The sequence below is a fragment of the Anopheles nili genome, chromosome 2, assembly GCF_943737925.1.
Source record: "Anopheles nili chromosome 2, idAnoNiliSN_F5_01, whole genome shotgun sequence".
Classification (NCBI taxonomy): Eukaryota; Metazoa; Arthropoda; class Insecta; order Diptera; family Culicidae; genus Anopheles; species Anopheles nili.
Genome location: NC_071291.1, coordinates 58,482,985 through 58,501,935, shown reverse-complemented (window position 1 = coordinate 58,501,935; position 18,951 = coordinate 58,482,985). Strand labels below are relative to the sequence as shown.

The 18,951-nt window shown below is 45.3% G+C and overlaps 2 protein-coding genes across 2 annotated transcripts; one reads left to right on the top strand and one right to left on the bottom strand.

Moving 5' to 3' along the window:
* Positions 1–8,009: 8,009 nt before the first annotated feature.
* Positions 8,010–8,744, bottom strand: LOC128726959 (tetratricopeptide repeat protein 36 homolog). Its single transcript, XM_053820812.1, has 3 exons — positions 8,612–8,744; positions 8,320–8,511; positions 8,010–8,248 (listed from the first exon to the last, which is right to left on the bottom strand). The coding sequence occupies exons 1-3, from the start codon at positions 8,742–8,744 to the stop codon at positions 8,010–8,012; spliced, it is 564 nt and encodes a 187-aa protein (XP_053676787.1).
* A 5,760-nt stretch (positions 8,745–14,504) lies between these two features.
* On the top strand, positions 14,505–18,927 carry LOC128731032 (organic cation transporter protein). The gene is made up of 2 exons (XM_053824127.1): positions 14,505–14,554; positions 17,202–18,927. Exons 1-2 carry the CDS (start codon positions 14,512–14,514, stop codon positions 18,830–18,832), a joined length of 1,674 nt encoding a protein of 557 aa, XP_053680102.1. The 5' UTR covers positions 14,505–14,511; the 3' UTR covers positions 18,833–18,927.
* The last annotated feature ends 24 nt before the right edge of the window (positions 18,928–18,951 follow it).

Here is an 18,951-nt window from a genome sequence, read left to right as displayed (position 1 = left end):
TATGGCTGGTGTGGGCCGAAAAAGCATCCCTTTTCCTACGGCACGGGCCACAATATTTGCTTGGCTTCCGTGCAAAGGAAGGGCTTGCATTTATGTGCGATTTTTATTGACCGAAGCCCCCACGGCGGCAGGAATACGGCCAGGAATAAAAGAAACGTCCCCGATGCAACCAAACTCCCTGATTCTCCGGCATGGCCGCACACGCACACACAAGGAGACGCATCGGAACATCGCACTTCTGTGGTGCACTTCGATTTCGTTGGCTCAGGCTTTCCTGCAGGCAGGTGATTTTTCCCAAAAGGACACCGGCGGCGGCGAGAAAAAATTGTCTACCGACCGTGGCTTTCGGATGGGGTGCATTTTTTTCCCTTTCGTCTTGCATTCTCGAGGATCCTCTTCGAGGTCAATTTACTTCCTTACTGCGCGCCAGTAAGGTTAATGTTTCCTTATCGCCCTTTTTTCGCCCTCTTATAAATAGAGCAAGTGCAGTGTGGTTGTGTGAGTTTCCATTTCCACGTTTGCTCTTCTTCGTTCGTGCGGACGGTTCGGAAGGTCCTTTCGGAATAAGGAAGCCCTCCCTACACGGGGCTGAGTTTTGTGCGGTGTGAAACAGAAACCCCTGAAGCACGCTGAACCCGGGTGCGAAGGTCCGTTAAACCGAGGTCCTCGAATGCTTGACCCTCGATGCTTGGTCCCTTGATTGGAGGTGTGGTGCAGCTTTACCTGCAAACCGCTGGGGCAGGATATAAATTAAGGATTTGATACCGATATGAATCAGGTGAATCGTAACGGCAAGGGAGAAGGCCAATATCGCGGCACGACGAAAAGGACCACGGTCGCATTGTGAGCGCATCCGGTGAAAGATGCGCCGAATCGTCCGTTTCTAAATGATAAAAAAGCGCAACGACAATGGGAGCCCATGGCGTAGAACGATGAAATGTTAATCAAGCTGCTACGGCGAGAGCCATTCCACGAGATTATGATAGATTTGTAAATTTATTCACTCATTCAAACGCCGCCCGCGGTATCTAAGGATCATCCGTGGCGAATCTCCTGACTATCCTTAGTCTGAGAAATAAATGAGGTGTGGGAAATTGAAACATGTTTGGTGTTTTTTCGTCAGAAGAACTCGTCAAAAGTGCATCTGACCCTTCTCGATGCACTTTCTGAACGGGGTCTCCGAGCTGGATGTATTACCCACATGAGCTTTTTCCTTTCGCAAGCCTTGCCCAGTGGCCTTGCGGGCAACGACGGCTGGTTCTGTGAAAAGAATGCTGGCAGGGAGTTCAACCCCTAACAAATGCCCGCCATTTGTCACAAAGTCCTTAAGGATCTCCCCACGTCCAACAGCCAAACAGGGCTACCCTTATGATGGTCGCCTAACCGACCAAACGCAAGTTCAAGTTCAATTCTTAAGCCCAGCCGGAAGATGCTGGTACCATCGGTTCAGATACCCCCCCCCCCCACGCTCCCAAAGTGGCCCAAATCCTGGTGGTCCCCCTTCGCGATCACAAAGGATCCTACCACCGGCGTCCAGCCTCCCAACCAGGAATGGCAGGAAAGAAAGTGAAAAGCTGTGTGGTTGCGTTACGCGCGACTCGTTATCATGGCACCTTCCGAATTGTGGTGATGGCGCGCGGATCTCGCGGGTCCCATATTTCTTCACCCCCCTTTTTCCACGGTCGAAAAGGGGTTGCACATTAACTGACCCCCCCCCCCCCCCGTTCTGTTCCGCCCCAAACACAGCGAGATAGCCGCGGTTAACGTTTACCATGCGTTTACGGTCAAATCGTTTTGCAGCCTGCGATCGACAGGTGTTGCGTGGTGTTCGCGCGCGTCATCTTGTAACGCGCAACGGACAAAGTGAGTGTGATGAAGCCGCGAGGTCGCGAGAGAGGAAGAAAAAGGACCAAAAGAGCTTGTGCGAGAGAGCGAGAAAGCGAGAAAGCGAAAAAGGACACCCGTACACCGGCAATCAACGAAGCGTCCCAGCTGGAACGGGAAGCACTGGGTGCACACTGGGTGTGTGTGTGTGTGTGTGGAACGGAAGCGACCGGAATGGTGGAAGGGCACCCCAACGGAATCCGAGGCAGGGTAGGAAACGACATCAGACGGATTGAGCGGAATTGGATGGAAAACAAAGGGGGAAGAAAAATAAAAATAAACGCCAACGAAGGACAAAAACACCTTCGAAAAACGAACCGCTCGGTGGAGCGAGCGGAGCAGCTTAAATTAATGATTTTAATAATATTCACGATCGCGGGCGAGAAGAGGAACGCGGGTGAGAGAGAGAGAGAGAGAGAGAGGGAGAGTGAGTGAATGGGGCAGAAGAAACAGATGAAGACAACCGCTGACACATGGCGCATGGCGCACAGTCCGGATGGCACGAGCTGAACATCAGTCATCGGTTTAGTTTCACCCTGTCCGTAAGTGATATTCGTAGTTCGAGCACTTGCAGCAGGCAGGGAGAGAGTCTTCGGGAAGGAGGGAGGGAACCAACAAAAAAAAGAAGAAGAAGAACGAGAAGAAAAAAAGAGCAGGACCCAAAATCGTCCCCGCGGAGGATCACCGAATGGAGATTGAAGGCTGACGGACTGAGGGAAAAAGAAAATTACTTCGCGGTGGTGGCCGACGAGAGGGGTGCTGGTGGTGGTGGTGGCGCGGGTACTATCGGGAAAGCTGGCCCTTGGAAAGTCAGATGCAGATGGTGCCAGCCCCGCGCAGTAGGGGCAGGATAATTTATGAACTGATGCGAGCATTTCCTCTCCGTGCTTAGCCATTCAGATTAAAGCTCTGCTGCGGCTGGTGGCTCGTGTTTGGGTGTACCAGCTGAAAGCGTCAGGCTGCAGGTTGGCTGCCTGGGCAAAGGCATACGTGCACGTGGTGTTGGGGAGAAATTGTCCTCGTTCGCAGGCGGTGCGTTGGAAAATGGTGAGTGGTTTAATGGTGACGAGAAAGCGATGTGTCAACTACCACTGCTCGGCGGGAGCCATCGTTGAGCTTTTTGCGAGCAATGAAAATTCGACAATCATCTCCTAAAGCTTAGATTAGTTGTGTGCTAACCATTTTAAGTGAATTTCTACAAAATTATAGGTCGGGACAAAATTAGAGGCTTTTCAGTCAAATTTTGAAAGTCATAATACCTGGCTATTGAAAATGGTAGTTGAAAAGTGAAATTTATTCTACTCAGCTCTGACCTAAGCGATGCATGAATTTTTATGATGCTTTTTGGGCTATCCCAAGCATCAGAGGTTGATCAGGACATTTAGTATGTTTTAGCATAGCTATGCAGGAGAACTATCTTTCTGGGTTATGCAGCTTCAAATAGTGTCAGAATAAGTGGTACTATTTGTTGTACTTCATTATCAAAGATGAATTTATTTAAGAATAATCTCATGAATTAAGATTGATCCATGGAATTTGAAGTATGTCGCGAAAAAATTAAAGAAGGCTAAATAACACATAATTTTTTATTCAAGCTCGCTATGAGTCACTTAGTAATGTAAATAGTTATTAAGTTACATAAACTCTTAGTAAAGGAAGTATGCAGATAATTGAATATAATCAGAAAATGTATTAAATTGCAGCATCGAGCATCACAACTATTTGATCGGAAAATTTATAAATAATCCATAAATAATATGTTACAAAATCTGTTCAATCTACAGCTAGTGTGCTTCAAACAATATTAAAAGCTTTTGGCTTAAATCGATCGAAATTCACGATCCTCACAAACCCTGACATCAGCATAATCACAAACAGATTTTTTCGTTGCCATTTACACGATGCAATCCAAACAACTAATATCGAGCCATTTCAGCTCCGCAAGCCAAACGTCTCATAATTAAAACTGAGACCACGCTTTGCACTATCGCGTACGGATCTACGCTTTAAATTCGATTGAAAAACGAAAAACCAAACCGCTCAACCCTCCGTTCGGGAAAAGGCAATTAATTCCAGCGAGCCGTCGAACGTATGAGCACAACTCCAGCACCGCCAACATAAAATGTTCTCCTTCTGCTTTCGACCGGTGAAATGGCTCGTCTACATCGGGTGCATTTGGCACGGGTTGCAGCTAGATCGAGCTAGTTCCAGTCGCCAACGAAGCCCCTCGTTCGCAATGCCCAAACATTACATTATGTCGCCTCGTTGCCCTGATCAATGCATCCTGATAAGCCCGAATCAAAAGTGGGCTCTCGGGTTTGTGGCCTTTCTTCTGCTGCACGCTGCCAGCTGGAGGAGTTCCAGGACACGTACCGCGAGCGTATATGACGGGAACGGTGAAAGCGCTTCTGCCACTGTTCGGCCGAGGGTTTCAGGCGCCAGAAACGAGCAATGGAAGCGGGATGAATCTGGTTTTAGCTACTGTTTTGCCAGCCCACAAGCAACTGCTTCGATTTCAGTTATAATTATGCTTAATATTTTTATTTGGCGATCCTTCGCGATCGTCGTCAGCCTGAGCGAGATCGCAAACGTAAAGGGGGCTTCAAAGGCAAAAGAGAACCGAACCGGTGGATGGGTGAAAATATTGATATTCGAGTCGAAACAATAAGCGACTGTTACAAACAACCCGGGCGTTCCATTCGCATGTTCACCCAGCGAGCCCGTGCACTGCGAACAAATGTACGAGCTTCTAATTCTTGCATACGCTTAGCGGCAGCTTTGTTCCAACCGACCAGACCCCGGCAGGAGCGCTCATCTTGCGCTCTGGCGTGTTCCAAGCGGCCAAGCTCGCTATTCTGTAAGGGTTGGCTTCGGTTGAAAAAGCCCGGGACGCGCACCCAAACCGGCTGGCTAATGATGTTAAATCTTGTACGGATCGAAGCTCATGAAAGTCGGGAGCAATAATACAGAAATGAAATTTGTACAAATCTGGCTATCAAATCGTACAATCTCGTTCACGTCCGATTCCGTTTGGCCGGCTGCGCATGCCTTGCACCCTTGCCGGTGCACCTTCCACCCTCGGGGACGGGTAAGGGACAATGAGAGATAAATAGAGTGAGGCATGGCAGCGGCAGCTCGGAGGTATGAAGCCATAGATGCTAAGAAATATGCACAAAACGTTGACTACATTTGAGGTTCGATCGAACCATGGTTTAAGCAAGCCATGAAACCCAGCACTTCTGAGGATGAAAGCGTATTGTAGGCTGGGTCGGGATGTAGGATCAATAAAATGATAAAACAAAGTAGCCATGCCAAAATGCCCGCAATGGATGGGCGGAATGTTGAGCAAATCCGAATGAAAAATGCAACAAATGTTTCTTTGCTTGGTGCCGTCGATAGAGGACATAAATAACAAATAGAAAACTAATTTGGAAGTGCATACTTTATTGCTGAGGTGAATGTAGTGCTGCAATGCCGATGAAAAATCATACAACAGAAAGATTTTGGTATGATAATCTGTTGACATTTAAATTCAATACAATGCAAGTATTATTGGTAACTGAAAATATTTCTAAAATTTTTTAATTTCATATAAATGATGCACATTTGTATTACATAAAAAAACAAAGGTTTTCCATTCGTAAATTGGTTTACACTAATTTTATACTAATTTGAAGTTTGTACAAAAATCACAGCTTAATGATCACAACATCGCTAAAATATGTCTTCTTAAACCTGTTCGACCGATCTTTGGTTCGTCTCAAATATTACTGCCGCAATTCGCCTAAAGCAAACAACGGAATTCGAGCCAAAAAAAAAAGAGGTTTTCCTTTTTCCGCTTTGTTTTACTTCCGCGTAACAAAAACGCGCTGCTCATGAATGGTGCAGTTTTCAAACGAGTCCAAACACCTTGCGTTTGATCGATCTTCGAACGAAAGTGCTTTTGCGCTCTTTCGCGTTCAATGATCTTTGCATTCTATTGCTTTATATCATGTTGCAAATGAATATAGCCGTCGACAGTGTTTAAAAGAATGGTGGTTTTTGGAATGAAATAGACATTGAAATTATATGAATATGATTTTGAACGATGTAAACAAATTTCAAAATGTAAAACATACACACCCAGAATGCGCACAGCTTATCGTTGTCCATATTTTATTTTAATCCTATCCGCAGGATGCGACACTGACTCCACGAGAACGGCATGCAGCCGTTTTGTTTCAGGGCGACATACGGTGGCTAGTTGCGTACAATGTTGCCGGCGTGATACGATTGCGCTTTGGGCTCCGTTAACGATGCGCAAGGTGGAATTATCTTGTAAAAATGTAAACTCAGTTTATCTGCTGACAATTTCATTTCGGTTTCGGTTTTATTGCCAGTGACGGTGGCGATAAGCGACGAACCGCAGACCGAGGCGAACGTGCGTACGCGAAAGGGCACAGAATCAGCGAGGTACGAAGAGAGAAACCCGAAAAAGATGGCAAACCACTGGCCAACAGGTACTGGCCGAAGTCCAGAGTTGTTAATGCAGGGAAATTAAATTTAAATTTACAGATTGATATGATCAAATAATAACGAACGCAACCGTCCCGTGCAATTTTCGTCGACACGCGCGAGCACACGCACAGATGCGCCGGGGTCACACACGACCAAAGGCACCCAAAAGCCCTTCCGAAAGGGGCTCGGGATTAACGGTTGTTTTTATTCTCTCGCGAAGCTCGAACGCACCTTGCCCACAGGACATGCGCGCTCGGTGTCCGAGTGCAGAAGATTGATTTATGGTAGATCAGTGCGAGATCATCGCCATAATCCGTAATCGTCCTTAATTTTGCACCCTTTTCCAGGGGTTTTTCACCCGAAATTCCACCGGAACTTTGCACATTAGGGAAGTGTGTATATTCCTTTTTTTTGCCTCAAAAAACTGACCAAGTCTTTGCTGTGATGAAGATCCGACAGAAGCGATGCGACAGGAGACGGCTTGTTTTGCCGCGTTGAAGCTCGGCCACTTTTCAGTCGTAAAGTTTAACGGCCTGGCATCATCATTGTCGGCAGCGGCTCGAAGAAAGCATTAAGCAAAACAAAAAAAAGGGAGCCAGCTCAATCTCTAGGACGACGAGGCCATTCACTTCTGAGCTTTGGCTTTGGCGTGCGGTTTGGTATGGTTAGCCCACCCGAAACAAAGTCCTGCGGTGGATTGTGGCAGGTAACCATAATAATTAGTCATATGTTTGGTAGTTTTTCTGAGCGGGGGGCCGGTTCAACAAACTAGAACGAACTGCGAATCCTGTTAATGAAACATCATTTAGCGAAATGCGTTTTTCGTGCTTTTTCTTTCGGCAACGGGCGCTGAAGATTTGTTTGTATTTTAAAGCACACAGCTTTCGTTGCTGGTTGCAGATGATTAAGCACCTGTGGTAATGTTATGCAATTGCATCTTTGCGCAAATCATTTGTCATATATTTTGTCTTGTTAGTGTTTGCCTTGTAACTTTATTACACTCTCAAACTAATTTGCCTTATAATGAGTAATTTACTTATATGATTTCTTCGATCAGAGCAATTATATTAAAGCACACAATAGCCGTAAACTTAAACATATTTTTTCTGTTATGGCTAATGAAACTGATAACAACTAAGATTTCATATTTAAATTTTCGCCACCAAATTATATGGTGGAAAAAAATGTTGATGAGTACCTGTCAATATCATATTATTCCTCAATATTATTTCTTATTAGAAGAATTTTAAATTTTGAATAATATCCATGCAATGGCATGTGCTGTTATTATAATGATTCATATAGTATGATACATTGATTTCATATAGTCTGTTTCCAGATTTTCATCCTAACCCGGCAATCAGGATTTATGAAACAGTGTCATGTGCCATACTTAGAAATGTTTATGACCATTAGCATATTCAATCAGTTATTTATTTAGCTGACAATTGAAATTCCATTACGATCATTGATCGCATTATGACATCACTCACATCTGTTGCTATGGAAACAACAGCTTCTGGTTATTGGATAGCAAAGTAAAGATGGAATTCAATTGACGCAAAGCTTATGTAATGCAGCGAATCTTTCTTCCTTTTGCAGATAGTTTAGAAGCACGAACTATTGGCCTAAAATTTCATCACCTCTCGGAGCATTTGATTACACAGCGCTGCGAATGGATTTAACTCGATCAGCTGGGTGCGAGCAAACTTGCTGCCCAGCTTAGCAGCTGCTTCGAAGTCTTGTCGCGCCCCGTCAATGTCGTCGTTTTTGCGCTTCATTATTCCGCGTTGGCACAACGCTCGGCAGCCGGTTCTTCCAGATTGATTTGAAAGCTCCAATGCTTTTTCGATGTCCAGCAAGGCGTCTAAAATGATCATAACAACATATTCACACGATCACGAACAAGTTTGAACCACATAGTTATCGTAAATTTACCGTTTTCTTTTCCTAACAATCTGTATACTTGTGCACGATTGTTCCATGGAGCTGGACGTTCTGGAGCAGATTCGATAGATTTCCCGAGTAAATCGAGTGCTTCGGTAAAGTTTCCATTTCCAGCAAGGGTGATTGCTTCTATTTCCTGGCGTATAGATTCCTTGATACGAGGATCATCTGCGCCATTAACATCTACAGTGACAAAGGGATGAATTGATTGTCGTATAACATTTTCAAGGCCATGACTCCACCTAATATAGACCACTTCTTTTCTAATTAATCACAGACATACCTTGAACGTCTTCCAAATGCTTTTCCTCTTCTTGGAGCAAATATTCTTCCCCACCGATTTGTGATGGATTTAAAATTGATTCCAACACTTGCCGGTCGCGCTCGGAAAGGCAGTCCTTGGTGAGCGAGCTCATGTTTAGGTGGTTCTGTTTTGATGCACTGAGTTGTACTGAAGTGAATGAAGCTGGCGCGAATGAAAAGATTCCGTATAGCAACGGATCGTAATGTTGTTCTCTCAAACCGGAATCATATCAGACGTAGAGAGAACAGGTTTCAAAACATGCTTCGGAATCAAATGCAAATGAATTAGATAAAGGAGTGTGAATCAATTATCCGTGTGGCAGGTGGCCGGATAATCCGAACATTTGAATACCAGAAAATTAAAACAATGATGACCGTTTTACAATTAACAATTCTTGCCTCATCTTGCCTCATGCCCATCTCGCCTTACTGTCAGCAATATACAATTCTTTTCAGCCTAAACAATTTGAAACTGAAATTTTTAAATAAAATATTCGCTCTGTTTACCAATCTTTAACTGTTATACTATACTACGGCTCGAGACACATTTAATCGTTTTCGCTCTCGCACTTCGTTCTCACGAAAATGTGTTATACATATATGAAAACGAAATAAGAGAGGCACAAACGCTTAAATGATGCAATCTTACCATTACCGAACCCGTTCGAAAAACGCTTCCATAAACAGCGTCATCTTTTGGGTGAATGTTTCGATATTGTGAGGTTATCAATTGTGGTCATTATAACATGTTTTTTAAATGTTTATACAACGAAAACTACAATTTAATCTTAAAACGTACGAAAATAATTTAACAATTAAAGAACTAAATTGAATTCTATACAACATAATTTTTTCTTGATGATTGGCTGCATTGGCTACTTCTAGAGTCATTCATAGAGTAATTATTTCAATATATGTTGAATGCCGAAGACGACAGAGAGACATTCGACCGTGGGTTAGCATCCATCAAATTGTATGAATTATATTTGGATTGTTTGAATTGTTATGACTCTTTGTTGCTCAGCGTCCTGTTAGGCAGCTTATTTCTTCAAAATCATCTCTATTAATCTCTATAAATCTCTATTAATTGGCCAACAGAGGACGCTGCAAAACTACTTTGCTAAGCGTTTCCAGAATGAATCAGTTTGATCCTGGAAGTAGTAGCCAACTGAATTTTATATTACGAGCTTTCGATTTACTAAAACGATATCAAACGAATTATACATAAGGCACTGGAAAAACGTTAATAAATCGAAAGCTATAAGGTTCTGGGAAGTAACGAGAAAATAAACAATCAAACGCATTACAATGAAATAGGGTGGGTGTTAAAATGTGATAAAGGTTAAGAAACAAATTGTATGCTTAATAATAACTAACGATTGCCATCATAAAGCTCAAGTAAAACACGTGATCAATCGTACAAAGCAATGCTATCCTTATTGCTAGAAATGGTCGAAGTATTTTATGACGAGCCTAAAATAGGATGGAATTTATTCAAGTTGATTAAATTTTATTTCGAAACTTGAAAAATCTAGAATCAAACAAGTAGTAAGCTACTGATTGATTGAGCCAGCTTTAAGCGCAGAGCTTTTGACACATATTTTCGCCATTTGTTTGATTTAATTTAAAAATGATTGAAGTTACTAAGAAATTATCACAAAAAAATAACTAAATAATCATTATGAGAGTCTCGGTGTTAAAGTTTTTTTAAATTGCTGTCCATCAAAAGCGAGAAATCCTAACAGAATGTTGACTGCTACAGATGACGCTGTGCTATAAACGTTTGGAAAATAAGATAATTATTACGTTTTGGTAGACTAAGTTTCGCAGGAGGTTCTACTTGAGGCCCCATTCGGTGACCTTCGAGTGGACATGGTGCAGCGGTTGCCTGGAATGCATTCTATCACCATGTGCTCCAGGTTTTGAGTGTGCAATCCGGCGACTGCATTGGCCACTCATTACTGAATTCGCCACCGCTCGTCGATAAGGGTTTCATTGGCGGCCCCCGCGGGTGAGGGCTGTTATCAGCGACATTATCATTATCACCAACACACCCGTAAACAGTGTGTACGTTTGCATTTCACGTCACAGGGTCCCCCGTCGAACTAATGTGGCAACATGCGTTAAATGCTTCAAACCAAAGCCATGAAGCGCTCCAAATTCGATGGTAAATGTTTGAGATAAAAAAAGCACCCATAACTGAGAGAGAAAGAGAGAGAGAAAGAGAGTAAAGGAAGAGCAGACATCATGGTAAACTCCACCAGACACAGGCGGAAGTCTTCGACACGCCGTTCGAATTTCAGTTGGTTTGTTTGGTTCGGCCTGGTGGGATTGAAACGGCTCGAGTAGGTTTAAAGAGCACTGAAATCGGCTCGATCTGTTTCTTCCGTGCTGTGTGGTGTTGGTGCAAGTGTTGTACGATCGAGAATGAAATCGCGAGTGACCGAAAAGGTTACCACGATGTAAAGACAAAAAAAACGCGACCTTACGCAAGCGAATGATAAACAGTTCGGGTGATTATCAGAACGCGGTTGCGTGGAAGTTGTTTTGCTTTTCTTTTCGATGAGATGTGGACACGTTTTGGTAGTGCTTGTTGAGTGTGCGTGCCCCATTCGCCGGTTGTTGGGTGGTTTTCGTTGGCCTTCTGAGCGCCACTCTTGACACGCTGCTTCCTATCGATCGTTAGGTCAATCATTTATCGTTGCTTTATATTTTTAAATCCGTTTGTTTACTAGCATTCAGTCATTTATAGCGTTTTTCCTCGGTTTATTTCGAGGATCAATACCACAGGTTAAAGACTCTACCAGCGACTCGCGGGTTACATAAATGTTCATAACACTTCCTCTTGCGTATCTTCGTGTGTGCGTGCGACAGAGTGGGATATTTTTTTTTTGCAACACAATATTCGTCTGTTTTATTTTCAAACGCACGTGAATGCCATGTGACCCGTTGACCTACTTCTGGGTCATCGCATCCGGACTACGAATGGCAGAGTTATCCAACTTTCTTCTACATTTCAAACGCACGTGATACTTTTCAGTTATTCGATAAAATTGTACAAGGCAAATATCGTTTAATATTCATGTTTTAAAATAAAAGAGTTGGGTGTTTTTAGCACATGTTTAAATGAAGATCAAACCCCCAAAACAGATGTTTTTTTCACTGCTTGAATGTTTGAAGTAAACATTTCTTTAACCGTCCACCGATGTCTCTAACATTCGCAGTTTGCAAAGAAAGGAATAGTTCTTTTCCTTCATGACCCCCAGTGGGAGTAAGTAGACGCCTTTTATTTCGTTTAACGATCGTGCGGTTTGTTCTCGGTTTCGAACCGTGCGCAGAGGGAGAAGAAAACTTTCTCAAGGCAATGGCGTGCTCGCGTTTCTAGCTGGCAATTAAGCCGAGCGATCATCGTGCGATCGTTGCTCGCGATCCAGCACGGAACACGCTCATTTCCGCGCGGTTGTTAATATGGTGGAAATGATGGTTTTGCTGCCGTGCATGCGCAGATGCACCGGAATAATAAGGAAACGGATGGGAATGCGCAAAACAGACGACTGCACCGAACCCACGCTAAAAGGTTTTGAATTTCGGCCAGAATATCCATCTCCCTTGCGGAGGAAATGCAACTCGTGGCAATTTTGCAATGATTGCTAGCGGCACTTTTAGCAAAGAAGTTCATCCACGTTGAGCGTTTTACTACAGGAGATGAAATGGTTGCATTATTAAATGATAAAAAAGTAAATTTACAAAATGTGTCAGGAAATTTAGTATATTTTTTTAAAGACAAGATAGAGCAATGATTTTACCCATTCTCATGGATTTTATACTTATCATTAGTATTTTTACGCATGAAGATTACCTTTTAAACATCTAATTTGATCAGAAACATAAAAATTCTTCACATATGGTAATATTCCCTTTGGGTATCTCTAATACAATGATTAATGTCTAGTTATGTTTCTTTTATCAATGATTTATTAAGCACAATAATAACTTTTTATCATCAACTTGTAACGATTCTTGCAATGAACCGTGATTACTTGCACGTATCTTTTTTGAAAGTTCCGCGATCATACTTTCCATAACATCGGCAAAGTTGACCTAAAAAAGTGTTGCTATCTGTGCAACATTACAAATGACACGCCTTTTCATGTATTAATTTTTTCTCCAGCAGATCAAACATAAAGCTACTCCATATAAACGCATGACACAATGGAATAGGAGTTGCAGATTTAACTTTCCAATTTGCTGTAGTTGATTCAGTGAACTAGCAACGATTGTTATACCCTTTCACACCTGGCGCGTGCCGGAATGAGGCCATTCGAAGGTCGTAAATAGTCGAATCACGCACGTGCCGTTCAAAGCATGCTGGTGTGTATTATTTTTTTGCCAATTCATGCTTCAATAAAAAAAAATATCCCTCACAAGCTGATTGACATCTGAAGCTGTGCTCTGAGCATATATCGCTAGAGGCCAGCACAAATTCACATCGCGCTCATTAACGCCGCTCGGTGACCGGTTTTCTGTCCGCAAAGCAAACCGCCGGTGGCGTTTTTGCACGAATCGAGCTCGCGAAGCGTTCTGCAACCAACTGCAAGCTGATCTCAAACTCGGGCGTTACACCTTTTCTCTGCGGCGTCCTCACAACACGGAAGAAAGCGCCGGTTCCGCCGAAGAGATTTGTTTGTAAACGCTGTCGATTCTACTCGGCGGCGTTTAGCGCCACTTGGCTGACATGCTTTATGTGTTTACGCCGCACGATCGGCTGAAACGCCGCCCGATCTGGTGGCGTTAGTTTCGATGCGCAAGGCGAGGCGTTATAGTGCTGCAGTAGGCATGATGACATGGGAAATTGTGGTGTTGGACTCATTGCAGAGCTGAGAGTGCGCCTTTTGGCGTTGATTTATCGATGGTTTCCTTTATCTGGGTATTAGTGCCATAACTGCGACAATTACTTGTGAGCTAATTTCTTCAATATACATTTTTTTTTAATTTTATGGAAAACCCCTTCTGCATGTAAATATCAATCGTCGAATAGTACTATGAATTGAGTGTAAATGACCAGTGATCAAGTTAATATAACTAAAAAATAAGCAACTCCTTTCATAACTGCAGAATAAGTTCTAGACTTCATATAAGTTAAAAAAAGATCGTGTGACAATTTTCCCCTATGAGTCAAAAATACGCAAATCGTAATGCATTAATTTAGCAATCAGTGAGATGGTTAATCAGTCATTCGAAAAAAGCGATCAGATAAAGCGTTACGCTTGCGTGACTTCTTAACGTGATTTTCCATTAGCGATCGTGATTGAGTGAAAACTGAAGGCGATCATTCCATCTGCATTCGCCCAATAGGCAAGAAACTGCATTAGTTAATAACCAGCGCACGGGTTTTGCATTTCCCAGCCCGGCGATCCCGGCTGTTCGGGGTGTTCTTCTCGCCGTGAGACGGAACGGTGCCGGGCGTTTGTGTGTGAACATCAAAGTGAGTGCCTTTTGAAACCGCGAACTCGTCACTATCTCTGCCCCAGCCAAGGTTTCTTGCGCTCGCGAAAGTGAGCTTCACAACGCGAGTTAGTGACGTCTGTGGTGTAGGGCGAAGCGACTCAAACAAGAAAAACGCACGTTACCAGGCACAAAAACGGTGACGACACAAAACCCGGACGGCCACTCAAAGCAAACAAGGGTTGACCCTCGGTGGCGTGTGGGGCCCACAGGCGTGATTCTGGTTGCGCACCAACACGCGAACCCGCGTATCATTGATCCCCCAGGCGCGCTCACTCGCGGTAGGGCGCTTTACACTGCAGAATCTCGCGCGCCAGTTCGCAGCGAGACTTCGAGCGACACGCAGCAACAGGAGCAGCAGCCGCGCAGGACACGATGGCGATCGACGAGAAGCTGGAGGAGCTGATGGGGCTGCTTGGTAGGTACGGGTGGAATGGGCCATTTGCTGGATCGCGGGTGAAAGGGTGCTCGAGTTTTGGGTTCGAAATTGGGCAAGCGGACTGATTTGAAAGTGAAATCGGGGGCTCGACACGTGTGTCCTTCGGCGGCAAAGTTGATCGACCGAAAAACCGTCGTCGCACCGAAAGAACGTGGCATTTGCGAGGTTCCGAGTTGAGGGAGCCTTACTTTAGCCGTGCCGTGATCGTTAACCTTGGCTGAGGTGCCACTCGTGTGCAGGCTTTCTGCGCGGAACAGCTTCGACACGTTCGGATGGCCATCAAGGACAGCCAGCCAGCATTGGTGTTTCGTTCTGCAGTGGCTGGCTGGCTGATGATAAATGTGATTACCTTTCGGAGAGGGCTGAAGATATACCTCGCATAAAACCCACAGAAGCGTAGCATTAATGCAACTCGAGCTACCACCACGTGGTGCAAGCAAAAGCTTCATTCAAGCTTCTCTCACAGTGTTGGTGCGAGCTACCGGACAGCGGAAATGCATTGAATGGGCCATGTAAAATCATCAGTGGCGATGCTACATCGGCGTAAAATCCGCCCGATAACTGAACCGTAATCAACGATGCGTGTGCTGGAAATATGTGCCGCCTTGGAGCCGCACATTCATTGAGAGCTGGTGAACTATATTTAAACAACACCCATCGTTAGTGCACGGTTCGGTTTGTTCAACATGCTAACATGCTAGAACAACAGCCACTATTACGTCTTCGCTAGCATGTCTTACGAGGGGAGCAAAAAAAAACAAAAAATAATCCCACGAGCATCCCAGAAATTATTTCACAGCACATAAACGGCTCCGACGATGGGCGGGTAGTGGTCAAAAGTCCAGTCAATAAGCGATAAGCCTATCAATTTTGACAGTTCCGTTGGTGGCGAGTGTTACTACCGCGTGCGGGTTTGTGATTGAAACGGAGCGAACCGAAAAGAAAACAGCACCGCGGAACATCTTACCGCGATCATCATCATCATCATCAACGCAGCGGAGCGCAAATCATCGTGCGGCATCATGAATCTGTCGCCAATTATCTACCTCCAGGGTGGAAGCCTCCACCTCGTGAAGGGTAGCCTGGTCTTATCTTACCATCACCGGCTGATAGCGGAGTGCGTCAAGAGAGCCGCTTGAGCTACCGCATATTACAAGATGTATTAACGAGCTGTTGACTTAACATTACCATAAAATTGCCATTATTCAACCGGCGATCGTGTAGGTGATCGTGGTGGGATGTCAAGGCACACCCAGGGAACACCCAAACACTCGTCAATCGGTGATTTTGACCGCCTTAACCGTGTGGTTTGTGGTTTCAAACCGGATTCTACCCTGCGGGTAATCACCCTTGTCGTGAGTACTTGAATCGATTGAGGACCGGTAATTTGATGCAGATCGATACACTTTTTTGCTTCATGCGTACCAGTCCAAGGGCATTCGAGGGCTGCTTGGGAATGAGCATAACGCAAAAGTGGTCACATTTGACGAATTCTGTTCCCAAGTGGTCTCACATTAGCGCCCCACCGTAGCTCGCTGTCTCCGAGTGATTGTTTATCGATCAACGATGGGCTCTCTGGCCGCCCGTATGTTAACAAACTGAGGTCTAAGGAACCATCGATGTGCGAAACGAGCATCGATGCGCGTACGCGTCTCAATTAGCTTAAATTCGGCGCCAGCGACATTGTCGAGCGCGGTTCCGCGTGCTCCTCAATTGGAGCTAATTGAGTTTTACGATAGCGAATTTTGGCGAACGTGCCCCGACGTAGCTTCTTGAGGAACGCTTCTTCATCGTACGGATCGTACGAGAATGGAAAACACCGCAACGGCAGGAATGCGACATCGACATCGGGTGATGTGATCGACCATTGATGGTGACGTACTTGATGCTCACATGCTAATGGCGGGAACCAATAGCACCTTAAACTGTTCGGTTACGTAGGTCACAGATAATTGTAACGATGTAGGAACATCGGCACAACATGTTATCGGGCCTTTGTGCGGTGAGTTAGCTCCGACATTTCGATTTGCGTGTGAACTTTCAGCTGATTCGCTCGAGCCTGGGTGAAAATTGACACGCCACATATAACATTCAAGTACGACAAATGTGCGATTTTTTGCTCCTTTTGTTGAGGCCCGACAAATGTGTGCTGCTCTAGAATTGCTACTCTAGCGATGGAGCTTACAGATCGCTTAAGTCGATATAACCCAATTTGATCTTTGATACTTCAAGATCACACTGATCACGCGTAAACTGCGATCATGCCCATGGAAGTAATTGATACGAGTGTCAGAGACGTTGTTTAATTGATTTCAACTACGTGCTCAGCATAAAGGACCTAAAAACGCACGGAATTTGATCAATTATCCAATCAGCTATGGAGAACGCAGTAAAGAATGCATTTAATGACGGATCATGTCCTCATAGTCGAGGGATGTCACTCTTCTGTCAACTTTTGTTGGCCGTTGATCATCGATCGTCATGTCATGATAGAATGTGTATTAGCTCTTGCCACCATCCACGATAACGCGCTGATAACCGTTGCTCTGTCAAGTGTTTATTTCTTCGCATTCTCTTCGAAGATCGTACACTAATGCGGTTCCTTTCTGGTTACTCTTCAACACAGGTGACTTTGGCAAGTACCAAGCCTTCCAGTTCGTGCTGCACCTTCTAGCCGCCGTAACGGCTGGCTTGCACATGCTCTCGCTGGTGACGGTAGCAGCCGTACCGGAACACCGATGCTTCGTGGATTCACTCGATTCTGCTGCCGCAACTGCGAACGGTACCATTCTGCCCTCTATCGCCCAGCTGGCGAGCTACATCCCACTGAACTCCGATGGCGAGCTCGAGTCCTGCCTAATGTACGATCCAGCGTCACTTGACAACTCCACGACCGTGTCTTGCAGTGCGTACGTCTACAACAACACCTACTACCAGTCCTCGCGGACGATGGAGTGGAATTTGGTTTGCGACAAGCGCTGGATGGGCGCTCTTGGACAGACGATCTACATGTTGGGTGTGTTCACTGGAGCCGTCTGGCTGGGCGGTTTGGCTGATAAGATCGGCCGTAAGAAGGTGTTCTGCTGGTCTGGGCTGATGCAGCTGCTTCTTGGAGTGGCGGTTGCTTTCACACCGGAGTACATCTCGTTCCTGGTACTGCGGTACCTATACGGCATCTTCGGAAGTGCTGGAAGCTATATCACAGGCTTCGTACTGACGATGGAGCTGGTTGGACCGAGCAAGCGAACACCCTGCGGAATCTCGTTCCAAGGCGCGTTTGCTGGAGGCATCATGCTGGTCGCAGCCTGGGGTGCTCTTATACCCGATCGGATGATCTTGCAGGTGGTGTACGGCTTGCATGGCTTGCTGCTCGTAGCTCACTGGTGGATCATGGACGAATCACCTCGGTGGCTATGGATGCAAGGTCGCAAATACGAAGCGGTAAACATCGTTGATCGTGCCGTGCGCATGAACGGACGCGGTATTCACGTGGACAAGGAGTACTACCTCGAGGAGGCGAAAACTATCCAAACCGAGGAACAGACTGCTGCGTCGGCTGGTCTTGCAGACCTCTTCAAAACGCCCAACCTTCGCAAGATGACACTAAACGTGTGCCTGTGCTGGTTTGCCAACTCGATCACCTACTACGGTCTGTCGCTGAGCGCGGGCAAACTGAGTGGCAATCCGTTCCTGATCCTGTTCCTCATGGGCCTGGTAGAGTTCCCGAGCTACATCTCCATCAGCTACCTGCTGGACAAGCTTGGCCGGCGTTCGATCACCAGCTCACTGATGATTGTTGGTGGCATTTGTTGCATTGTGGCTGCGTACCTGACACGTGGCAGCACCGAGTCGACGTCGATCGTCATGTTTGGCAAGCTGTTCATTGCCGGCTCGTTTGCCGTCATCTACAACTACTCTGCCGAGCTGTTCCCGACGGTTGTGCGTAATTCTGCGATGGGTCTCGGATCGATGTGTGCCCGTTTGGCTGGCGCTATGACACCGATGATCACGCTGCTTGATTCATTCGATCCCAAAATTCCGGCAGTGCTCTTCGGCGTGATGTCGCTCATTTCCGGCACGTGGGTGCTGTTCTTGCCCGAGACCATGGGCAAACCGATGCCGCAAAGCCTGCAGGATGGGGAAAACTTTGGACGTGGAGATACAGCCTTCTCGAGTTGCATGGGTCGTAATAAGACACACGCGGAAGATTTCCCGCCACCTCAGCAAATGGTGCCAATGGGCAAGAACAGTCGATAAATGCTGCCATTGGGCAGCTGATGGTTAGAGTGTGTAGATGTTTGAATAGTTGTATAAGTAAATCGTAAAAACATAAATATAACATGTGATAATTTATCAATGTTACGGAAAACGGTTTG

Bases quoted from the DNA above. Each gene is read 5' to 3' on its own strand.
- LOC128726959 (XM_053820812.1), bottom strand. From the start codon at position 8,744: ATGAGCTCGCTCACCAAGGACTGCCTTTCCGAGCGCGACCGGCAAGTG. The intron at 8,512-8,611 runs GTATGTCTGTGA...TTGTCACTGTAG, and splicing joins GCATTTGGAAGACGTTCAAG to ATGTTAATGGCGCAGATGAT. The intron at 8,249-8,319 runs GTAAATTTACGA...TGATCATTTTAG, and splicing joins ATTGTTAGGAAAAGAAAACG to ACGCCTTGCTGGACATCGAA.
- LOC128731032 (XM_053824127.1), top strand. From the start codon at position 14,512: ATGGCGATCGACGAGAAGCTGGAGGAGCTGATGGGGCTGCTTG. The intron at 14,555-17,201 runs GTAGGTACGGGT...TCTTCAACACAG, and splicing joins GGAGCTGATGGGGCTGCTTG to GTGACTTTGGCAAGTACCAA.